The following is a 19053-nucleotide window of genomic DNA, read 5'->3' as shown; positions in this document are numbered from 1 at the left end:
GTGTTGACACCCAGAGATAATATGTTAAGGAGTGGCAGGTTACCCAGCACCAGCGATGGAGATGGAGAGCAGGGTTTGCCTTCTTGAACAACATCTGGGAGAAACTAAAGAGGTCCACCGAGGGACATTATTGTTGTTAGGCAAAACCTGGCTGTTCCAGAAAGCTTGTTGACTTTTTTCATTCAGTGCTGCTGCCCTCTTTATTTTTTCACTCAGGGATTTATCTTGTTATATTTTCTTTGTTGTTCCTTTTGTAGCTTCTTCTGTAATACAAAAACATACACTAAAGTAGTGGTTTAAAAATCCACCCTATGAAAATATACTTCCGCATTGTAAAAGATGTTTGGCAATGGATTAATTGGCTATACGATTTCCTTCCTCGTAGCGTTTAAGAAAAGTCTGGACAAGAAGGCACCTGCTGGAGTTGCTTTAAAGCCAGGACTAGATCTGGGGTGGCCTGCAACCTTAGGGGCTCACCCCTATTTTCCAGACACTGGCCTGAGGGCTGGAAGTGCACATATTCTACCTGATTCTACCATGCCCCCCATGGATGGTAATCGTACTAAAGTTGCATAATAAAAAAATAAGGCTTACTTCCAAGTATATATGGTGACGACAATTAGACTACAATCCCTAGGAAAATTCTGGACCAGATTATAAAGCAATCACTGTGAAAGTACCTTAAAAACAATGCAGTGACTACTCGAAGCCAACAACATGGATTCATCAAGAACAAATCCTGCCAGACTAATCTGATCTCATTTTTTGATCAGGTCAGCTCCCCTGTGGACTGTGGGAATGCGGTGGACATAATGTACCTTGACTGCAGCAAAGCTTTCGAGAAATGCCCCATGATATCCTGATGAGCAAACTAGCTAAAAGTGGACTAGATGAAACAACTATCAGGTGGATCCACAGTTGGCTACAGAATCGGACTCAAAGAGTGCTTATCAGTGGGACCTTCTCAAAATGGGGAGAGGTAACGGGCAGCGTACCACAGGGCTCAGTTCTGGGGCCAGTGCTCTTCAACATTTTTATTAATGACTTGGAGGAGGAGATGCAGGGAACACTTATCTAATTTGCAGATGACACAAAATTGGGAGGGATAACTAATACCCTGGAAGACAGAAACAAAATTCAAAGTGATTTTAATAGGCTGGAGCACTGGGCAGAAAACAACAGAATGACATTTAATAGGGATCAATGCCAAGTTCTGCATCTAGGAAAAAGAAACAAAATGCACAGTTACAAGATGGGGGAGACTTGGCTCAACAATGCTACAACTGAGAAGGATCTTGGAATTGTTGTAGACCACAAGCTGAATGTTGAGCCAACAATGTGATGTGGCTGCAAAAAAGGCAAATGCTATTTTGGGCTGCATTCATAGAAGTATAGCTTCCAAATCCCGGGAAGTACTAGTTCCCCTCTACTCAGCACTGGTTAAGTCTCATCTGGAGTACCTGTGTCCACTTCTGGGCACCACACTTTAAGAAGGATGCAGACAAACTGGAGAGGGTTCAGAGGAGGGCAACAAAGATGATCAGGGCCTGGAAACAAAGCCCTATATGAGGAGAGACTGAAAGAACTGGGCATGTTTAGCCTTGAGAAGAGAAGGCTGAGGGGAGATATGATAGAGCTCTTCAAGTACTTGAAAGGTTGTCACAGAGAGGAAGGCCAGGATCTCTTCTCGATCATCCCAGAGTGCAGGGCCCGGAATAATGGGCCCAAGTTACAGGAAGCCAGATTCCGGCTGGACATCAGGAAGAACTTCCTGACTGTTAGAGCAATACGACAATGGAGCCCATTACCTAGGGAGGTAGTGGGCTCTCCCACACTGGAGGCATTCAAGACGAGGCTGGACAGCCATCTGTCAGGGATGCTTTGATTTGGATTCCTGCACTGAGCAGGGGGGGGGGGTGGCCTCAATGGTCTTCTAGGCCCCTTCCAACCCTATGATTCTATGATTCTATGACTATAAAACTGCACTGCATAGTTACTTGGTACTAGTTATCAGAAAGGCAATGAGAAAGGTAAAGTGTAGGACCTCTATACAGCTTCCATGAAGCGTTTAGCCTGAAACTCAGATGCCCTTTATATGTTACTCTACCTATGTGGGAGATGCTTTTCCACAAGCACCCACATTTTGGAACCCTCTCCCACGTGTGGTCTGAGAGGCAGAAACGGTGGCAAGTTTTAAATGCCTCTTGAAAACACACCGCGTAGGCTTTCCCTGAGCTGGGAGGGACTCTCTTACTACCCTCTTGTTGTGGTTGTTTTTGTAGTATTGTAATGTTTTTACATGCTTTTCATGTTAAATTATTCATTATTTTATCTGGGCTGTTATATTGTCATGTTGTATTTTAATGTGAACTGCTTAGGGATTTTAATATATTAAGCGGTATAGGTGTATTTTAATTAATAAATAAAGAGCTCCCCCTGCATGGCTTGGGTAACTTTTAAATGACCCAACCATGTGGGCTGGGGCTAACTGTTTGCCTCTTTTCCACGGAATTAGCACCCTTCTCCCAGGAGAGTGTCTGTGTCCATTCTCTGGTCAGCCCACAGTCACATGAGGAAAAGTGAAAAGAGTAACACTTAATGGGCGCCTCTAGCTAAAATTTCACAATCTGAATGGTGTTATGTTTGTGTTTTTCATTGCATTTACACAGAGTATATACCAGCCAGTGAGCCACAGCAATTGCAGAGCCTTCCGAGCATGTGTACAGACTGTAAAAAAAAACCCTAACACATATGTAAGACCCTCCAGATTTGACAATCTACAAGTGGGCTTCACCATAATTCCTACCCCACAGCGCCTTTTGCACGGGAATTCTGTGATGTGGGAAGCAGCACTCGGGTTACCTGCTTAAGCACACTTACTCAGAAGTCCAACTGAGATCAACGGGTTGGATCCAGACTTAGTCACACTTAAAGCATACGTCCCTTGCAATCATGGTCCCTAAGAGCCATGACTGACTTAATTCCCACTGATTTCAGTGGGCCTTCTCTTCTGGATCCAACCCAATGAGACTCTGTTCCAAGGAACTGTGTTTAGGACTGGAGCATCATTTCCAAGCAAAGGATGGTTAGGATGAAGATGCGAGCTTAAGATCCGAGGCTTGAGGGGTGGGAGAGACCAGAAGAACTGCCCTGGTGGATTAGAACAAAGATCCGTCTTGTTGAGTAGGATGTTTCCAACTGTGACCAAGCCACAGGCTTCTGGGGTCAATGCAATTAGGGTGTGCAGGAAACAGCCCATCATCCAGTACTCCGAGGTACACTGCAACTGAAGATGGAAGCTCCATCCTGACTATTAAGTGTTGCTAGGCCTATCCTCCTCCATGCAATTTTCTATTATTTTATTATTATTATTATTATTATTAAATAAAAAGCAGCCCCGGGGAAAGACCTGCACGCTCTTCGCCCCTCAGGGCCCGAGAAGGCGAAGGCGGGCGGCTCCGTCGCAGGTGCGCGCCCGGGCCCTGCCTAGGAGGGGGCAGGAGGCAGCCCACGGGGGTGTCGCCGTCGTCATCTGACAGGCTCGACGAGCCTCCGCGCTCGCGCTCTCCCTCCTGCCCACAAATGAAAAAGCTCCGCGCAGCCGGGCGCAGGGGCGAGATGCCCGCTGGAGCCGCCGTCCGCCGAGATGCTGCACTGGAATGAGGAAGTGGAGTGGCGAGGGGAGGGACCGAGAGCGGGGCTGCCTCCCGCCGCTGCTGTCGCTCTGCTGGGGCGAGGGGCGGCGGCGGCGGCGGCGGCACATGGAGCTGGAGAGCTCTGGGCGAGTTGCCTGCATCCAGCCCCGGCCAGAGCAGGTACCGTATTTCTGCGCCGCGGCGCGCGCGCACATCCCTCCGCCGCCCTCTTCGGCTCGTGACGCTTCTGGCTGGTGGCGTCGAGCGCTTCCTTCCCGCACCTGCTCGAGCTCTTTTGCTCTTCGGCTGCTGGGGCAAACTTCTTTTCTCTGGAGGGGAGACAGAAAGTTTGGGTAAGGCGTGAGGGGACGGCGGAGAGGAGCGTGCCGTGCCGTACGTGTGCTTGGGCAAGTGGCAAGGAGTTCCTCCGCCTGCCCGCAGAGCAGAGCGAAGAAATATCGAAGTCGGGGGAGCTGTGCCCTCCGCGACTATGGAAGACTTCCAGGGGGAATGGGAGAAGTTCGCAACTTTTAAAGGGACAGGCTGGCTCTGCAGTTTAGGAGATGCTTGCTAAGTTTGTTTGTCTGAGGGGCTCGGGCGGGGGAGGGTGTTGAGTTTGCATTTTTGTTCGTAGCAAATCGATCGGTTGGAATCTGGCAAATGGAGACAGAGACGCTTGGCAACTAGTTCCCCAGAGTCTAAATTTCTGAAAGAGATAATTTGGGCAAAGGGGTGGATTCTTCTGTGTGTGCAATTTAAACATGAAGGGCAAAACAACACAAACAAAAAAAACCCAGCAACACTAAATTAACTCAAAGCTGAAGTGGGGGGGGGGGGTTGTGAAGGTAGGAAGTTTCAGAAAGCTGTTAAAGAAAACTGGAATATTAATTTCTGAATACATGTACATGTTACAAGAATTTCATTCCCCCCCCCCCCAAAAAAAAAAACTTAGGCTACAAACATACAAGGAAGAGCCTGAGATCAATGCATTTATGAATTTTCATAAACGTGTAAAAGGAAATGGTTGGTGTTTTTGCAAGGCAGAGGTGTTCAGTAAAAGATCCAGAGAAAGGGACCAAGTGCTGATTAATCCTGAGGAATAAACCAAACCTTAAATTTCCAACAGGTAGCCATGTTAACCACTTACAGCAATAGTCCTGTGGCACCCTGAAGACTAACAAATTTACCATGGCATTTGTCATTGTAGGCAAGAGTGGACTTTATCGGACATATGAATCTATAAAAGCGCATCCCACTATTAAACAAAAAGTGCTTTCCTTCTGCATCCCAGAATATTATCCAAAGGCCGTATTAACTAAAATCCAAATGTATACTCCTTACAGCGCAACCCAGAAGTAAGTCCTGTTGAGTTAGATTTGAGTTTTTTCCCATGTAAATGGGTATAGGTGTGCAGCCTTAAAGAGACTTTAAAGCTACTGAAGTGTGGTATCAAAGGAGTTGTGAAAGTAATCCAAGGCTTACAAAACCCACCAGAATGAAGGTATCAAGTTAGATGTCAGTTACCAGAAAATTGACATGCAAAAGAGGTTAGGTTCGGAAGTTTTTAATTCAGGACCTAGCAGGTATTTAAGGGAGAGTTTTCTTTGTAACCAATGTATATCTAAGAAAGAATGTACACTTTTAATTTTCTATATAGCATTTTAAGAGTTTTGACTGGATTTTAAGAAATAAAGTCAAGTTTCCAGGTTTCTGAATATATCATTGAAAGGTCGACCAAGACTAGTGTCTTAAGAAAAAGTGATCTTTTTTGGAGTATCCTCAAACTTTATTTCGTATTAGCAATATATTATTCATTTACAAGTAAATGCTCATTGCTGTAGACTCTACAATTTATAAGATCAGGTGTGGGCCATGAAATTAGTGTTTTTAAATTGTATAAAGCACTGAACCCAACAAAGAAATTGGTTCAGAAGATAAAACTTAGTTGTAATTTTTTAAAGTACTGTTATCGTACTAAAAAGCTTATGTGCTACGCAGATATTTCCTGATAAGTTTACATGTAGAAATGAAAAAGAAGAATGAGGAAATCCACTGTACTTGTCAACAAGATAGCTGGTAATATGTCATTAGCTGCATGACATGCGTTTCTTCCATAGGTAAGCAAGGTTAACTATCGAAAACCGACAGCAGAGAAATACATTTAGGCTGCAATCCTAGACACGCTCAATATGGCGTAAGCCTCACTGAACACCATGGGAGCTCTTTCCAAGGAAACCACAATGGATCACACTGTTAGTAGACTAAAAATTAAGCACAAGATCAAGCCAAACATAATCATTTTTACTGGGACAGATTTAAGTTAGATCTTGTCCTAAATTCCTCTAATTATCCCAACCTCTTTCTGTTTAAAAAAACTATACTTTTCTCTTTGTCCATAAAGCAGACACATTTGATTTGCACAATTTAATACAGTCTTAGTATATATCAAATGCAAATATATATTATTTTATATGCAAATATATGCATCTGTCTAGCCTTCAGGCAAATGAAGGATTCAATTTGGGCACACCTACTTTAGAGGATGTCCCATTGAACTCAGTGGGGCTTACTATCAAGAACAAAATTCATCAGATTGGGCTGTACTGTTAAGGTACTGTAACTGTCACATCCATTTTAAATCAATGGATTTCCCACATTGTTTAGGATGCTTAAGAGCACCAGGTTGTCAGCACCATTGGAATGTGCTTTTCCAAAATGGTGAACAATCCTGCCGAATCCAAGCTATTAAACAGCCAGAATCAAGAGTTAACCAGGTGCTTAACTCTCCCCTGAAATCAACTGGACATAAGACTGCAATACTGAGTGAACATAGATGGAAGTTAATTGGATTTATTTCTGATGAAAACATACAGGATCAGATTGTGGGTTAGTTTAAAATAAATCTCACAAAGAGTCACAAAGTGTTGACTGGAAGTATTAGAAATGATTTGTACCCTTCACTTTGGGTCTTTGAGCTGCTGTATTATAGAGGTTCTCTCTTTGGGATGAAATATAATTCCTTATGCAAAGCACTAAACGCAGGTGACTGAATTAATCTGATTTCTTCAGATGTTCTTACAAACCAACTAATTTTTTTCCATTTTACTCCTTAAAATAATTGTTTAATATAATAATTATACAAAAATAACAGACATATACTTGATAAGGAGGAGGAATTAAGATTTCTTATTTCTGTTCCTGGATCCAGAATGCTTTGCTTCCGAATAAACAAGTTTTCTGAAGTGAAGTAACTTAGAAGGTATATGAAGGAGCTGAGAAGTATTTATCAGACATTTAAGATCAGGCACCTGTACTGGAAAGGGAAAAGCATTTGTTTTATATTAAAATAGACACAGATGTTTATTCTAGGCTAAACACAGGCTGTTTAAAAATAATTTCCAAGAAATAAATCCTACACTTTCAAAATAGCATGTATGAATATTATGAGTGTGTGGAAATGGATCTTGGAAATACACTTTTATTTAAGAAGCTACGATCCACATTAGCTTAAGTGATTAAAAGAAGACATAGGCATCTTGGCAGATATGTTTCCCTTCTTTGCAGTTAGTGAAATAACGTCTATTTTCTAGTTATACAGCCAGCTCCAAATATTTCCTATTGAAAATGGGATAAAACTTGTGGTGATGACTGAAACTCCGGTTATTTTAATTTTAAACAGAAAGTTAAGTTCTAATCCAAATATTTCAAATTAAATATTTACATCTTGAGATTTAATTGACATTGTTAAGATTTTAACTTAGTTGCAAACCCCCGCAAATTAGATAGAGGTGTTATGCTTACAGTTCTATTTGGGAATGTACCATGTGCATTAATTGGGCTGAAGCAATAGTAGCTGTGCCCGAGACTGTAGCAAAATAGTAACCTAAATTTGTGCCACGCAGGGCATATTTGTCCACTTGTTGATCCAAATATCAGTGCACCTAATTATCTGACACACTGATACCATGGTTGTTGTACCAATGTACCTGATCTTTCACTGGATCTTTCTTTTTAGGGCTGCCAACTAACTAACTAACTAACTAACTAACTAAGTAATATTCAGTTGATGACAATCTGCCTTTAACCGATCAATTACATTTAAATAAAGCAGCATGTAGTCAAAACCTCAATATAGGCACCTTTTTGAAATAAAGTATCAGAACATAGAATTTAATACTTAAATGCTACAATTCATTATTAGAAGGAAAGACTATTTTTAATAGTTGCTTTTTCGTTCCGTTACTCTAGCACACCAGAAAAGACAAGAATAGAATAGGAAAGGAAAACAAGTATGCCTTAATTCTCAAATGCCAATTGATTGATTAATCTAGCAACTTAAAAGCACTAAAGCTTGCATTGCACTAAAGATTTACTGGAAGAGTAAATTCATACCAAGGTGACCTGTTGAAACATACCCATTTTATCCTAAGTAGTACAGGTATATTTCTGGTGACTCTCATAAAATGATTTCTCTGATTTTTATCAGATATATTCTGATGTTTGTCAGAGAGCACTATTGTATTAGTATATTTAGGAGCCAGTGTGGAAACCTACAGATAAAGTTTTGCGGTTGAGCTCCTTAACGTGAAGAGAACAAAACAAGCATTGAAATTCCTAAGCATGATTGCTTAGAAGTAAGTTTCTTCTCAAATCGGAGGGGACTCCCCCCCCCCCCCGAAGGGAGCATGTTTAGAACTGCAGCGTTGATTTCTTAGTGTATGCAATGAAACTGCAGCAGGGCAAAGGCAGTGCTGAACATGTGTCATGTGCCAACTCCTATAGGACATTGGTGTTGAAGACTGTGGGATATTGCAGTTTCAACATGTGCTTGATAAGCCATTTCTGGGCATCATAGTAAGAACATGCATCACCTCTTCTCCTTGTTATTAAAACTGGATGTTCTTTTTGTATGTTGTTGTTGTTTTAGCTTAGGTGAAACTGTTTGCACTCCTGAAGGAACTGTTCTGAAATCCATTGTGATAGGAGAAATAGGTTCATAATAGTGTTTGAAAGTAGTTTTGGATCATTTTTAGATTCATGGAGGAAACAAAACCAAATCTTCAGAAGCATATTGATGGATGTAAAATATTTACATTACACCATAGTCTAAAGCAGGGATGGCCAACTTTGTTAGGTGGGGATGAGAGTGGTCCTTTAGATGATTTGGACTTCAACTTCTATCAGCCCCAGCCAGCGTAGCCAGTGGTCAGGAATGCTGGGAGTTGGTGCCCAAAACATCTGGAGGGCACCAGGTTGGGGAAGGGTAGGAAATTGAGCATACTTTTTACGTTGCTATATGGAACACAGCTTTGCTGGCATTTTATTTATTCCTGATATCGAAGGAGCTCAGAATAACATTTTAGCATCCCAACAATCCTATGAGATAGTTTAAGTTGCAAGAGAGTGACCGGCCCAAGGTCACTCATGCAAACATAAGAAGGGTCTTTCTGGATCGGAACATGCTGGCCCATCTAGTCCAACATGCTTGTTTCCAACACTGGGTTGGCAAATGCCTCTGAGAAGCACATAAGGAGGCATGAAGACAGCAGACCTCCTCCAATATATGGCCCAATCTTCTGGTATTCAGAAGTATACTGCCTTTGAATATGGAGGTTCCTTTTAACTATTTTGGCTAATAACTGGTGAGGTTCATGGCTGAACAGAGTTTTGAATCTGTATTTCCCAAATTCAGATCCACCACTTTAGTTACTACACCAGCCTTCCCCAACCTGGTCCGTTCCAGATGTTTTGGACTTGAGCCCCAGCCAGCACGGCCAATGGACAGGAATGGTGGGAATTGTAGTCGAAAACATCTGGAGGGCACCAGGTTCAGATAGGGTGCACTATGCAGTATGAAATTGTTTACCTATATCCTAGGAAAAGACGTGGATGCCTAATTTTTGCTAGGCCAGTAAGTATAACGTGTTTTTTCTTTAAATATACCTTTGTTTACCTTTGAAATAATTTTATACTGACACAGTTCAACTAAATGTTAATTTATAAGCCTTGTCAGGCTGTACATGGTTTTAACATTTTTTTTACCAGTCAAGGTAGCAAATATAGTTTGCAGCCACTTTTCCACCTTCCTGTTTGCAGCCTGATTCCCCTTGAAAATAAATGAAATTATACTGGTTTGTGTGCAGAGGTGCCAATTTAAGGAGTTTGTGGATCACGCCAAACATGCATATCAAATACCGGATTTCTAGACAATGTATAGTGTGTTGTGCCCTGTTGGACAATATGTGCCCCTTTTGTCCTGTGATAAACTCAAGCTTCTGTTCGATCATTCCACAGAGGGGTTGTGGGCAAGAGAGTTCCATTTCCCCTATTCTACTTCCTGTAGCAATAATCGGTAACAAATCACTGTGGAAGTTCTGGGCATAATCCCAGAATTTTGCACAGTTCCCTCTTTAGTTCAGTGGAGCTTGTGCAATAAAATCTACCAACTGATCCTTTCTCTAGTGTCTGTTGTTTGGTGTTCAGCAGATGACAGCAGAGAGAGGTAACTGGGGCCCCAGGAGCCCAGTGTGGTTCCCAGTAATCCTCCATTCACCAAAGACAGGGGCAATTGGTTTTGAAACCTCTTTCTCCCAGCTAAGAAAGCAACAGAAGTTTTGGCAGAGTCAGAGGTGAACAAAGTCCAGGGCCCTGCAGCCCAGAAGAGAGCCAAAAGATCACCCAGTGATTTAAGTAAGTTTAAAATGCGAAACTGCACATGCTCCGAGGATGTTTCTCAAAATCAGGGTTGGCAAACAGTTTTGTCGTCAGCTTTCAAGCATATCAAGAATGTAGGAGCTGTTTGAAAGCATGGCAGTTGGGGGAGGGAAGAGATATGTTAGCTGTGTGCTTCACAATGGAAGTAATAGTATATATGACCATGTAAAGGTGACCCCCATCAGACAAGTATGACCAATAGCTGGAATTTAGTTTAATATACATTCCCAGAGGAATTGCTCTAAGTATTTAGATCTGTTTTGTATTACATACTGTATGAAGGTTTTATTCCTATTGATTAAAAGGGGAGACATGATAGAGGTGTACAACATTATGCATGGTGTGGAGAATGTGGAGAGGGAGTCATTTTTCTCCCTCTCTCAAAATACTAGAACCCAGGGTCATCACGTGAAGCTGATTGGTGGGAGATTCAGGACAGATAAAAGGAAGGACTTCTTCACACAGCGCATAGTCAAACTATGGAAATCGCTACCTCAAGATGTAGTGATGGCCACTACTTTGGATGGCTTTAAAAGGGGGTTAGATAAATACCTGGAGGAGAAGGTTAACAGTGGCTACTAGTCCTGATAGCGGTGTGCTGTCTCTGGTACCAGAGGCAGCAAGCTTATGTACACCAGTTGCTGGGGAACATGGGTGGGAGGGCGCTGTTGCATTTGTGTCCTGCTTGTGGGTTTCCCATGGGCAGCTGGTTGGCCACTGTGTGAACAGAATGCTGGACTAGATGGACCCTCGGTCTGATCCAGCAGGGCTCTTCTTGTGTTCTTATAATTTATGGAGTCACTTTAAGGATGGAGTATTATAAAACCTTTTCAATAATCCTGTGCATAATCTGCTCTGGGAAACACGTTGAGAATCCTCAGCCCTTGTTGCTTCTGTCCCAAGTAAGAACACTTGAGTTATGATCTAGCCAAAAAAACAACACTTTCCCAAAATCCAGAATTGGTTGTCTCAAACACGGCGATCTCCAAAGAAGAGCAGAAATCTCATTATAGACAGGCAAACCACCCCTATCTCCACTGGTTAAAAGAGATCCTGCAAAACCTCTTTAATTGTATGTCAGCTCAGTGGCGAAGAGCAAAACTGATTAGACGAAGCAAGTGCTTCTGTGGCTTGCTTGGCCCAGCTGTTTAAACCATGTGCACAAAATGCTCGCCTGATGAGCACTGTACAGGGAAACTGTGATATTTCTGCGACATTTTCTCACAGCACTGATTGTAACTCAGATCTTCCTGATCTAGGCCAATATGAAAATGGTCAGCCCTATTCATTTTGGTGTGTGCTGACTAGACAAGGTTATTTCGGGCTCAGCAAATCAGTGGGGCAGGTCTACCTTTCCCTCTCCTTTGTACAAACGCCTTAGCAATTACACTGTGTGTTAAGTCTGCTGAGCTGGAGCCAGGCTGCAGCAGGTGCTATGCAAGAATACCATGAGTGAAATGGGTGGCGTTCTCCACAGGTTGCCCTTCAAAAGAGCACACCATTGTATGCAGAGCAGCCTTGCAAAGAAGCCCACAAAGGTTACTAGCCAGCATGAGCATCATTGTCAGAAATACAGGATATAAATGAATAAATACATATAAAAAGGCGGCTTCCAATTTGATACTGGCATTAACACCAATAGCAGGAAACCCACCACACCAGCAAATGGTGCCAGAGATGCAATGTAATTTATGTTAGTACTAGTGTCGAACTGGATATTGCCCAATATTTCCTGTTTAGTCACCTGGAAGAAATTCTTACCACAGATGCCCAGGTAAGTGGCTATTTACAAATGTGTAACAACATAAGAAGAGCCATGCTGGATCAGACCAAAGCATCCTGTTTCCCACAGTGTTTTCAACCCAGTGCCTATGGGAAGCATACAAGCAAATGGCAGCCCACAGGCAAATAAAAATGAAGTTGTTGGTTTATACGTGGCCCTTGTTCTCTGGTGTTTTACTAGAACAACCTACCAGCAGCTTGGAATGTTTAGCCTTCTCGTCCTTTTTGTTTTGTTTGTTTTTTGTTGCCCTCGACATCTGACATATCAGTCCAGAGACACATGGCTCTGATAACCTATATCTTGGTCTTGACCTGCTATTTGAGAATCATGGATGTAACCAGAATTGCAAAGGCATCTACAAAAGTTAATCACCCAGACTAATCCTTACTAGACTTCCTGTCCATAGCATTCTTACATTAAGCATTTGTGGCACCAACAATGGGTCTGAAAGGAAAAATCCAGAGGTTTTTTTATTTTTTTAGTTATCCATAAAACAAAGTAAGCTGTGTTGGTCCATAAGAAAAATTCCCAAATCCAGACAGGCAATATTTTTATGGTCCTAATAAAGGGGTTGCCTGACTGCAGTATTTGCAGGTCGCCTGGAATTACCACAGGTGAGTAGCTCCTTATGCATCTGATGTTAGTGTTGTTCCTGCTAAACTGTATCTTTAATCTAAGTCACTGAAACATTTCTGTCGGGTAGTAATGGATGTAGCACGGGGTAGACAACCTTGTGGGCCCATGGGCACATTTGGCAATTTGAGAAACTGTCCTGGATACTACTACAACATAGTTGCCATGGGAGGCATGCTTAGTCACAAAATGCAAGTAACCTGCCCAAAAGACTGAGTACAAGGCCTAGGTTGGATCTGAGCCCCAACGCACTAAACAACTCCTTTGAATCCAAAGTTTCAGTGCCAACAGAAATCTGTTTCACAGAAGGCAAACTCCCCCTGTCTTGCCAGCAAACACATTCCCCCTTCACTTTTTCTCTCTCACTCTGGATCACCACTCATACACTTGGCAGGAACGAAGAAATGTGTCCAGGGTGCGTTGGTGCCCATGGGCATCGCATTGCCGACCCCTGATGTAGAATCTTTGCAGGATCAGCTGTGTGGCTTGAAGTTTATTTTTAATCTAAAACCAAAAGCTATTTATTAATTCTGTATATTTAGACACCAGATTAAGACCTTCTTCCTTAAGCAGAAATGTAATCATTAATCTGTTGCTTGGTTATTAATTTTATTCCTGGCTCAGCAGTGTTTTTAATATTTTTAATGTATAATATTATATTATTTTCAGACTCTTATTGTTGTATTTTTGTTGTTATTTTGTTGTTGTCATTTGGTTTTATGATTGTAAACTGCCCCAAGGGTATTTGCCAGTTGGGCGGTATACCAATCTAATAATTAAGTAAGTAGATAAATAAATACAATGTATATGTTTCGCCATTGGCATAGTTCTAAACCAGCCTTCTCTAACCTGATGCTCTCCGGATGCTTTGGAGTTTAACTCCTGTCTGCCCCAGCCAGCATGGTCAATGGTCAGGAAGACTTGGAGATGTAGTCCAAAACTTCTGGAGGGTACCAGGTTGGGGAAGGTTGTTAAAGAGAAGCATAGGACAGTTGAAGTGAAACGGGAGTTTACTTGCTACATGAACAGCTGTGGCAAGCAAAAGTTTAAGCAGGCTAACTTAGGGTGCAATCCTATGCATGTTTAGACAGCGAAAAGGCCTACACCTCCCAGCATGCCCCAGCCAGCTAGCTGGGGAATGCTGGGAGGTGTAAGCCTTTCCTCTGTCTAAACATGCATAGGATTGCACCCTTAATGTATGGGGCGGGGGAAGAATAAAAATGAATATGGCCATTTTTTCCCTTATCAGTAGAGCATCCTTTCTCCTCTGGGAAGGAAATAAAGTGGCTAATTGAAAGAGTGAAAAGGACTGTCTGTGTAACACCAGGTCAGGGACAACTGCATTCATCATTTTAATCCACCCCATTGAAATTAATGGGATGTCACTCATTTAATACTGGAGTCGGCAGGCACAGAGGTGCTTTTCAGAGACTCAAGTAAATAAACTGAAACAAGATGAAGAGGCAGACGATAAGTTGATTGAAGTCATTTTAGGAATCCTTTTGCCTATTTGAGTTGCAAAAATGCCTCCAGAATTAAAAGTTGATGGGTTCCTCCCTTTTTTTCTTCATTTGAAATGCTTTGAACAGTCCTAGCAAAATTAGGAAGTAGTGTCAGACTGACTGAATACAGTTCCTAAAATGTCTTGGAATTGAACAAGTCAAACATACTGAGGGTTCTTGCCTTGACCTGGGTATTCTACGGACAGTAGGGAACCTTGCTGATCACCAGTCTATGCTGTGCAAAGCAGATTTCTTTATAAATTGAACTACAAGTTGAATATTGGGAAGATTCTCAGGGCTGCAATCCAAGGCACTTAGGCACATCTAACTTCCTGGGACTGGGTTTGAACATCAAGCTTGTATATAGTCTGTAACATTTGCAATAAAATGGAAGGTTCTCCCCCTGCCCCATGCTGTTTTGAGTACATATATGTGAAAACAACGAAGGAGAGCTTTAACAGTTATTACAAAGAGGATATATCCCTTCTGTTATCACATATGTTGGTATAAATTTTCCTAAATAGAAGAAAGTGTTCTTAATAAATAATCTAGTAGATAGTCTTACTAGCATTCATAGTGCAGTGACAACAGATGACTATGTTACGTTTCCTGTAAATATTTCTGTTCACAACTGATATCTAAAATTTAGAGTAATTAAATTTTTACCTAGCATAGAAATGCTTCATGTTTGCTGCCCAAACCTGTGTATATTCCAGTCCCAGTGAGCTCAATTGCACTTTCTTCCAAGTCAGTGTGCATAGCATTGTGATATTAGTCACATGCAGAGCTAAATTTGCAAAAAGGTGGAGGAAAAGGACTAGCTTCACCTGGTAGACAGGTGCCTTACGTTAAATGTTGTAACTTGTAACTGTAGCTGTCAATTCCTATAACTCACTAGGGTAGAAACAATGACTAAATATCTCCCTTTTTTCTATAGAAAAGTTCCATACAGATGTGCTAAGAGAAAGGAGGAGGAAATGAATTGATCTTAATTATAAACTTTGTTTCTTACACATCTTGATAGTCCTTGGGGGAAAAACTTACTTAATGGAAATGAGAGAGCGCCTGGCCTGTTTCTCAGTTTCTGTTTCTAGAATGGACTTTTTTGTTAGTTATTATTTGTAGTGTGCGGGAGAGGAAATTAAAAATAGAATTAAAATGGTTTTAAAGTAGAATCTTTCATAGGGATTGAGAGGTCTACTTTATTAAATTCCAGTAATAAAGTTAATTATCAGCTGCTGGTGGAGATATTGAACACTTTTAATTAAAGCCAGTTTGCAATTTTGGACAAGGATTTCCATCCACATCCATCCAGAAGAAACTACATTTTTCAGTCCAGGGAAAACTCTGGTCCAGATAATTCTAATTATTGGGTGGCCTAAAAGTGAAATAAATAAATAAATACAACTGTGTGCATGTCTGTGTGTGTGTGTGTGTGTGTGTGTGTGTCTGTCTGTCTGTCTGTCTATCTATCTATCTATCTATCTTCTAAAGTATAAGTAAGTATATAAGAAGAGCCCTACTAGATCAAACCATATAGGCATCTAGTCCTTCCTTCCCCAACCTGGTGCCCTCTAGTTGTTTTGGATCTCAACTCTCATCAGCTTCAGACACCATGGCCAATGGTCAGGAATCCTGCGAGTTGTAGTCCAAAACATCTGGATGGCACCAGGTTAGGGAAGGCTGACATCATCCTGTATCCAACAATAGTTAGCCAGGTGCTGTTTGGAAGCCCACACCAGGCAGTGAAGGCAGTAACCCAACTCTGTTGTCTATCCCCCAGCATCTTATATTCAGGACTATACTACCTTTGCCATGGTGTGTGTGTGTGTGTGTGTGTGTGTGTGTAGATAGGCATAAGAAACATTCCAAAATCCATATTAATGTAATACCTTTATTAGGCTAACCAAAACATCACAAAAATGTGAAAGCTTTCAAGATCTCCAGATCTCTTAATCAGGCAAGATGTTACAAGGTGATTTGGCAGGGAGAGGGGTGAAGATGAGGAGAAGAAAACCTGACTTGATGGTGAACTCACAGTGGGGATCTCTACACCTCAAGTTTATTGTGCATTGCTCACTTGCTGGATTGTGCAGTTCCATTACATGATGTTGTCGTTGTCCAGTTATTATTCCACTATTTCCTCCCACCTATCCCGTGTTTTCCTCAAATGGAAAAAATGGGGTATTTTTCCAGATATGTGCAAATGGAGTGCCATGTCCTCCCTATATATTTCTCCCCTAGCGTGAATGAAGCACTGAGTGTGGTTGTTGGGGGCATGGTCATGATGTCGAAGGCGGTGACAAAAGTCTGATGGGCATTCAGCCTTCCTGCTCCTGAGCCATTTTGGCTCCTTGCCATTTTCAGCCTGCCTGTTCAAAACAGAATGGCAGAGGGGCAGAGGGGCAGCGTGTGGTGGTGAAGGGGGGGTGGCGGAGGGGGGGTGGCAGAGCGGAGCAGCAGCAGAGGGACTGAGCAGCAGGGACTGGCCAAAAGCATGGAAGAAGGAGGTGGGGCCCGGGGAGATCGTGGGGGGGCTGTCCATGTGTCAGTCCCCATCCACCACTAATGTGCAAGCGGAGGGAAAAGGGAACCTAGGAGCAAGTATCGCTGAACCTGGAGCATGTGTAATGCCTCTCCACAGAAACATAACGCTATGGGAATGGCCATCTACAGAGAAGGAAGCACGTGTAAAGAGAATCAGTTGTGATCCTGCATTTAAAACGGAAGTGGAAAGCCCCGTTTTAAATGCAGGATTTTAGGCTGGTGTAGAAATCCCCAATGTCTGCATGTTCAGAGTCCTAAATTGAAGTGGGGGAGGAGGAGTCTGCAGACATTCAAATTAGGCTTTGCAGGTCATCTAATGCTGGACCTGGAGCTGCCCTTGGGTTGCTGGTAGCAAGAAAGGGAGAAGTTCCATTTACCTTATATGGTGGATAGCCATTGGTAGACTTATATTCCCATGAATGTGTCTAATTCCCACTTCAAATCATATAAACTAGTGCCCATCACCCCATCTTATGGCAGTGAATTCCATATGCTTGTGATGTGATATGTGAAAGAGTACTTCCTTTTATTCACCCTGAACTGACTGTTAATTTCACTGAGTGACCTCACGTGTTGATGTTAGCTCTGATCATTTTTGCTGACCCTTTTCTAGCCCCGTGAGATCCTTCCTGAGATGGGGCAACCACATAAGAGGTAACCCACCTCTTTGTTGACCTTCAGTCTCATAACAATCTGATAAAAAGGAATCAAAGATAACATCTAAGACTTTGCAATTGAAAAGTGGGAAATAATAGAAGGATAATAAGTAGACATTTACAATTTGGGGCAGGAGGATTCATCCATCAATAGCGGTTGATCACTTTTGGTATCATTACAGATAACGTTGCAAGTTTCCAGATGCGTCTTAATCTCCAATTCTTGCTTTTCCCCTGCCCCCAAGACATGATATTAACTTGGCCTACTGGGCCACCATACAATGGATGGTTGGATGTGATCAGCTTGATGGGTTGCGCAGGCCTGGCTTATGGGATAGAGTCACAAGGGGCTAGGGCAGCACGCACACTCTGCACCATAGATTGCCCATGCCTGAGCATTTTTCTAGGAAGCAAAATTAACATAAAGTAAAATGACTGATTATCACTTATTTAAGGTAAAATAGAAAGGTTAGCTTTTCTCATTGAAATTTGTTGTTAAGGGTCTTTTAAATGAAATTGTTGTCCTGTCACGTTTTTAAAGAGACAATAATTTGCTGGTGTTGCTGTGGCACGGATTGTCAAACAGGTGTTGTGCAGTGAAACGTATGCATATTGGCTTGGAAGTAAGTCCCGCTGTCTTCACTCGGTCTTCCTCCCAATCCTTTGCACAGTTACTTACAAGTCAATCCCAATGAATAAAGTGAGGTAATTCAGAGTGGATGCGGTATAGAACTGGGGTGCCCACGCGTCAGCAGTACAGCTCTTATTTACATTTAACGATGGGATACAGTGTTCCTTGCAGCTTAGGTGCAAAGCGGTTAAATCTCGCCCACCGAAATCTGCGTGTCCTAGTTTGCTTAACTTTGTCAAAAATCATGCCACTCCAGTCTTTAAATATGCTCAGAAATTCAAGGAAAGCTTGGTTGACACGTGAATGGCTTCTCAGGGCCATTTCACACATCGTGTAGCAGCAAATATGGAAGCTGTGACCAGGAGCTGGAGCCAATTCTGGCTCCCAGATGAGTGTACCTGTACAATATACATGTCTGCAAACTCCTGCATGTTGCATTTCGCAAATTACAATATTTAGGTGTGCAAGTGTTGTTCATCTTAAAAGCCTGTATGTGTGAACCTGCATGTTAAGAATGCTGCATCTCAGGACCAAACTAGATGCTTGCTGGGGCATGCTGGGAGTTGTAGGACTTTTTTCCTGTCTAAACATGGATAGGATTGTGCCCTAACAAAATTAATAACTGGCACAGGGGGCATCATTATCTGGATTGGGACCTTTAACCCTTTGCCCCCTGCTGAGGTCCCAATTTGGACCACCCACCCCCACCTATTTGAATGAGGGAAATGTCCCATTAGCTCCAATGGGAGCTTTTTCTTATGCAAATAGCAGGTGTGGGGGGCCCAATCTGGATCAGGACCACAGTAGAGCGGGAAAAGATTAAAGCCCCCCTAGCTCCCCCTCCAAGTTCCCCATCTGGATCAGGGGCCCCCTGTTGGCTATTTTTTTTTAAAGCCTGCATCCTGTGTGACAAACCTGATGTATAGTTTGACTCCTAGAGGCTTTTCCCTTC

General features: G+C 42.3%; 1 protein-coding gene across 9 annotated transcripts in view; it reads left to right on the top strand.

Annotated features, from left to right (window-relative positions):
* Positions 1-3569: 3569 nt before the first annotated feature.
* The window catches only part of IKZF1 (IKAROS family zinc finger 1), a 105338-nt gene continuing 89854 nt past the window's right edge, over positions 3570-19053 (top strand). For 3 of the 9 annotated variants that reach the window (XM_084857694.1, XM_084857693.1, XM_084857696.1), the window contains exon 1: positions 3570-3815. In XM_084857694.1, coding sequence (XP_084713820.1) covers positions 3647-3815 — 169 coding nt within the window. In that variant the 5' untranslated portion in view covers positions 3570-3646. Of the gene's footprint in view, positions 3989-19053 lie in introns of all 9 variants that reach the window. The other 6 variants (XM_084857692.1, XM_084857691.1, XM_084857698.1 and 3 more) reach the window with 4 other exon arrangements.

Source organism: Heloderma suspectum, chromosome 5 (assembly GCF_057233095.1).
Source record: "Heloderma suspectum isolate Gila_16-S chromosome 5, 16-S_ref, whole genome shotgun sequence".
Classification (NCBI taxonomy): Eukaryota; Metazoa; Chordata; class Lepidosauria; order Squamata; family Helodermatidae; genus Heloderma; species Heloderma suspectum.
The sequence above is the reverse complement of the archived record's forward strand: the minus strand, read 5'-3'. Positions and strand labels throughout refer to the sequence as shown.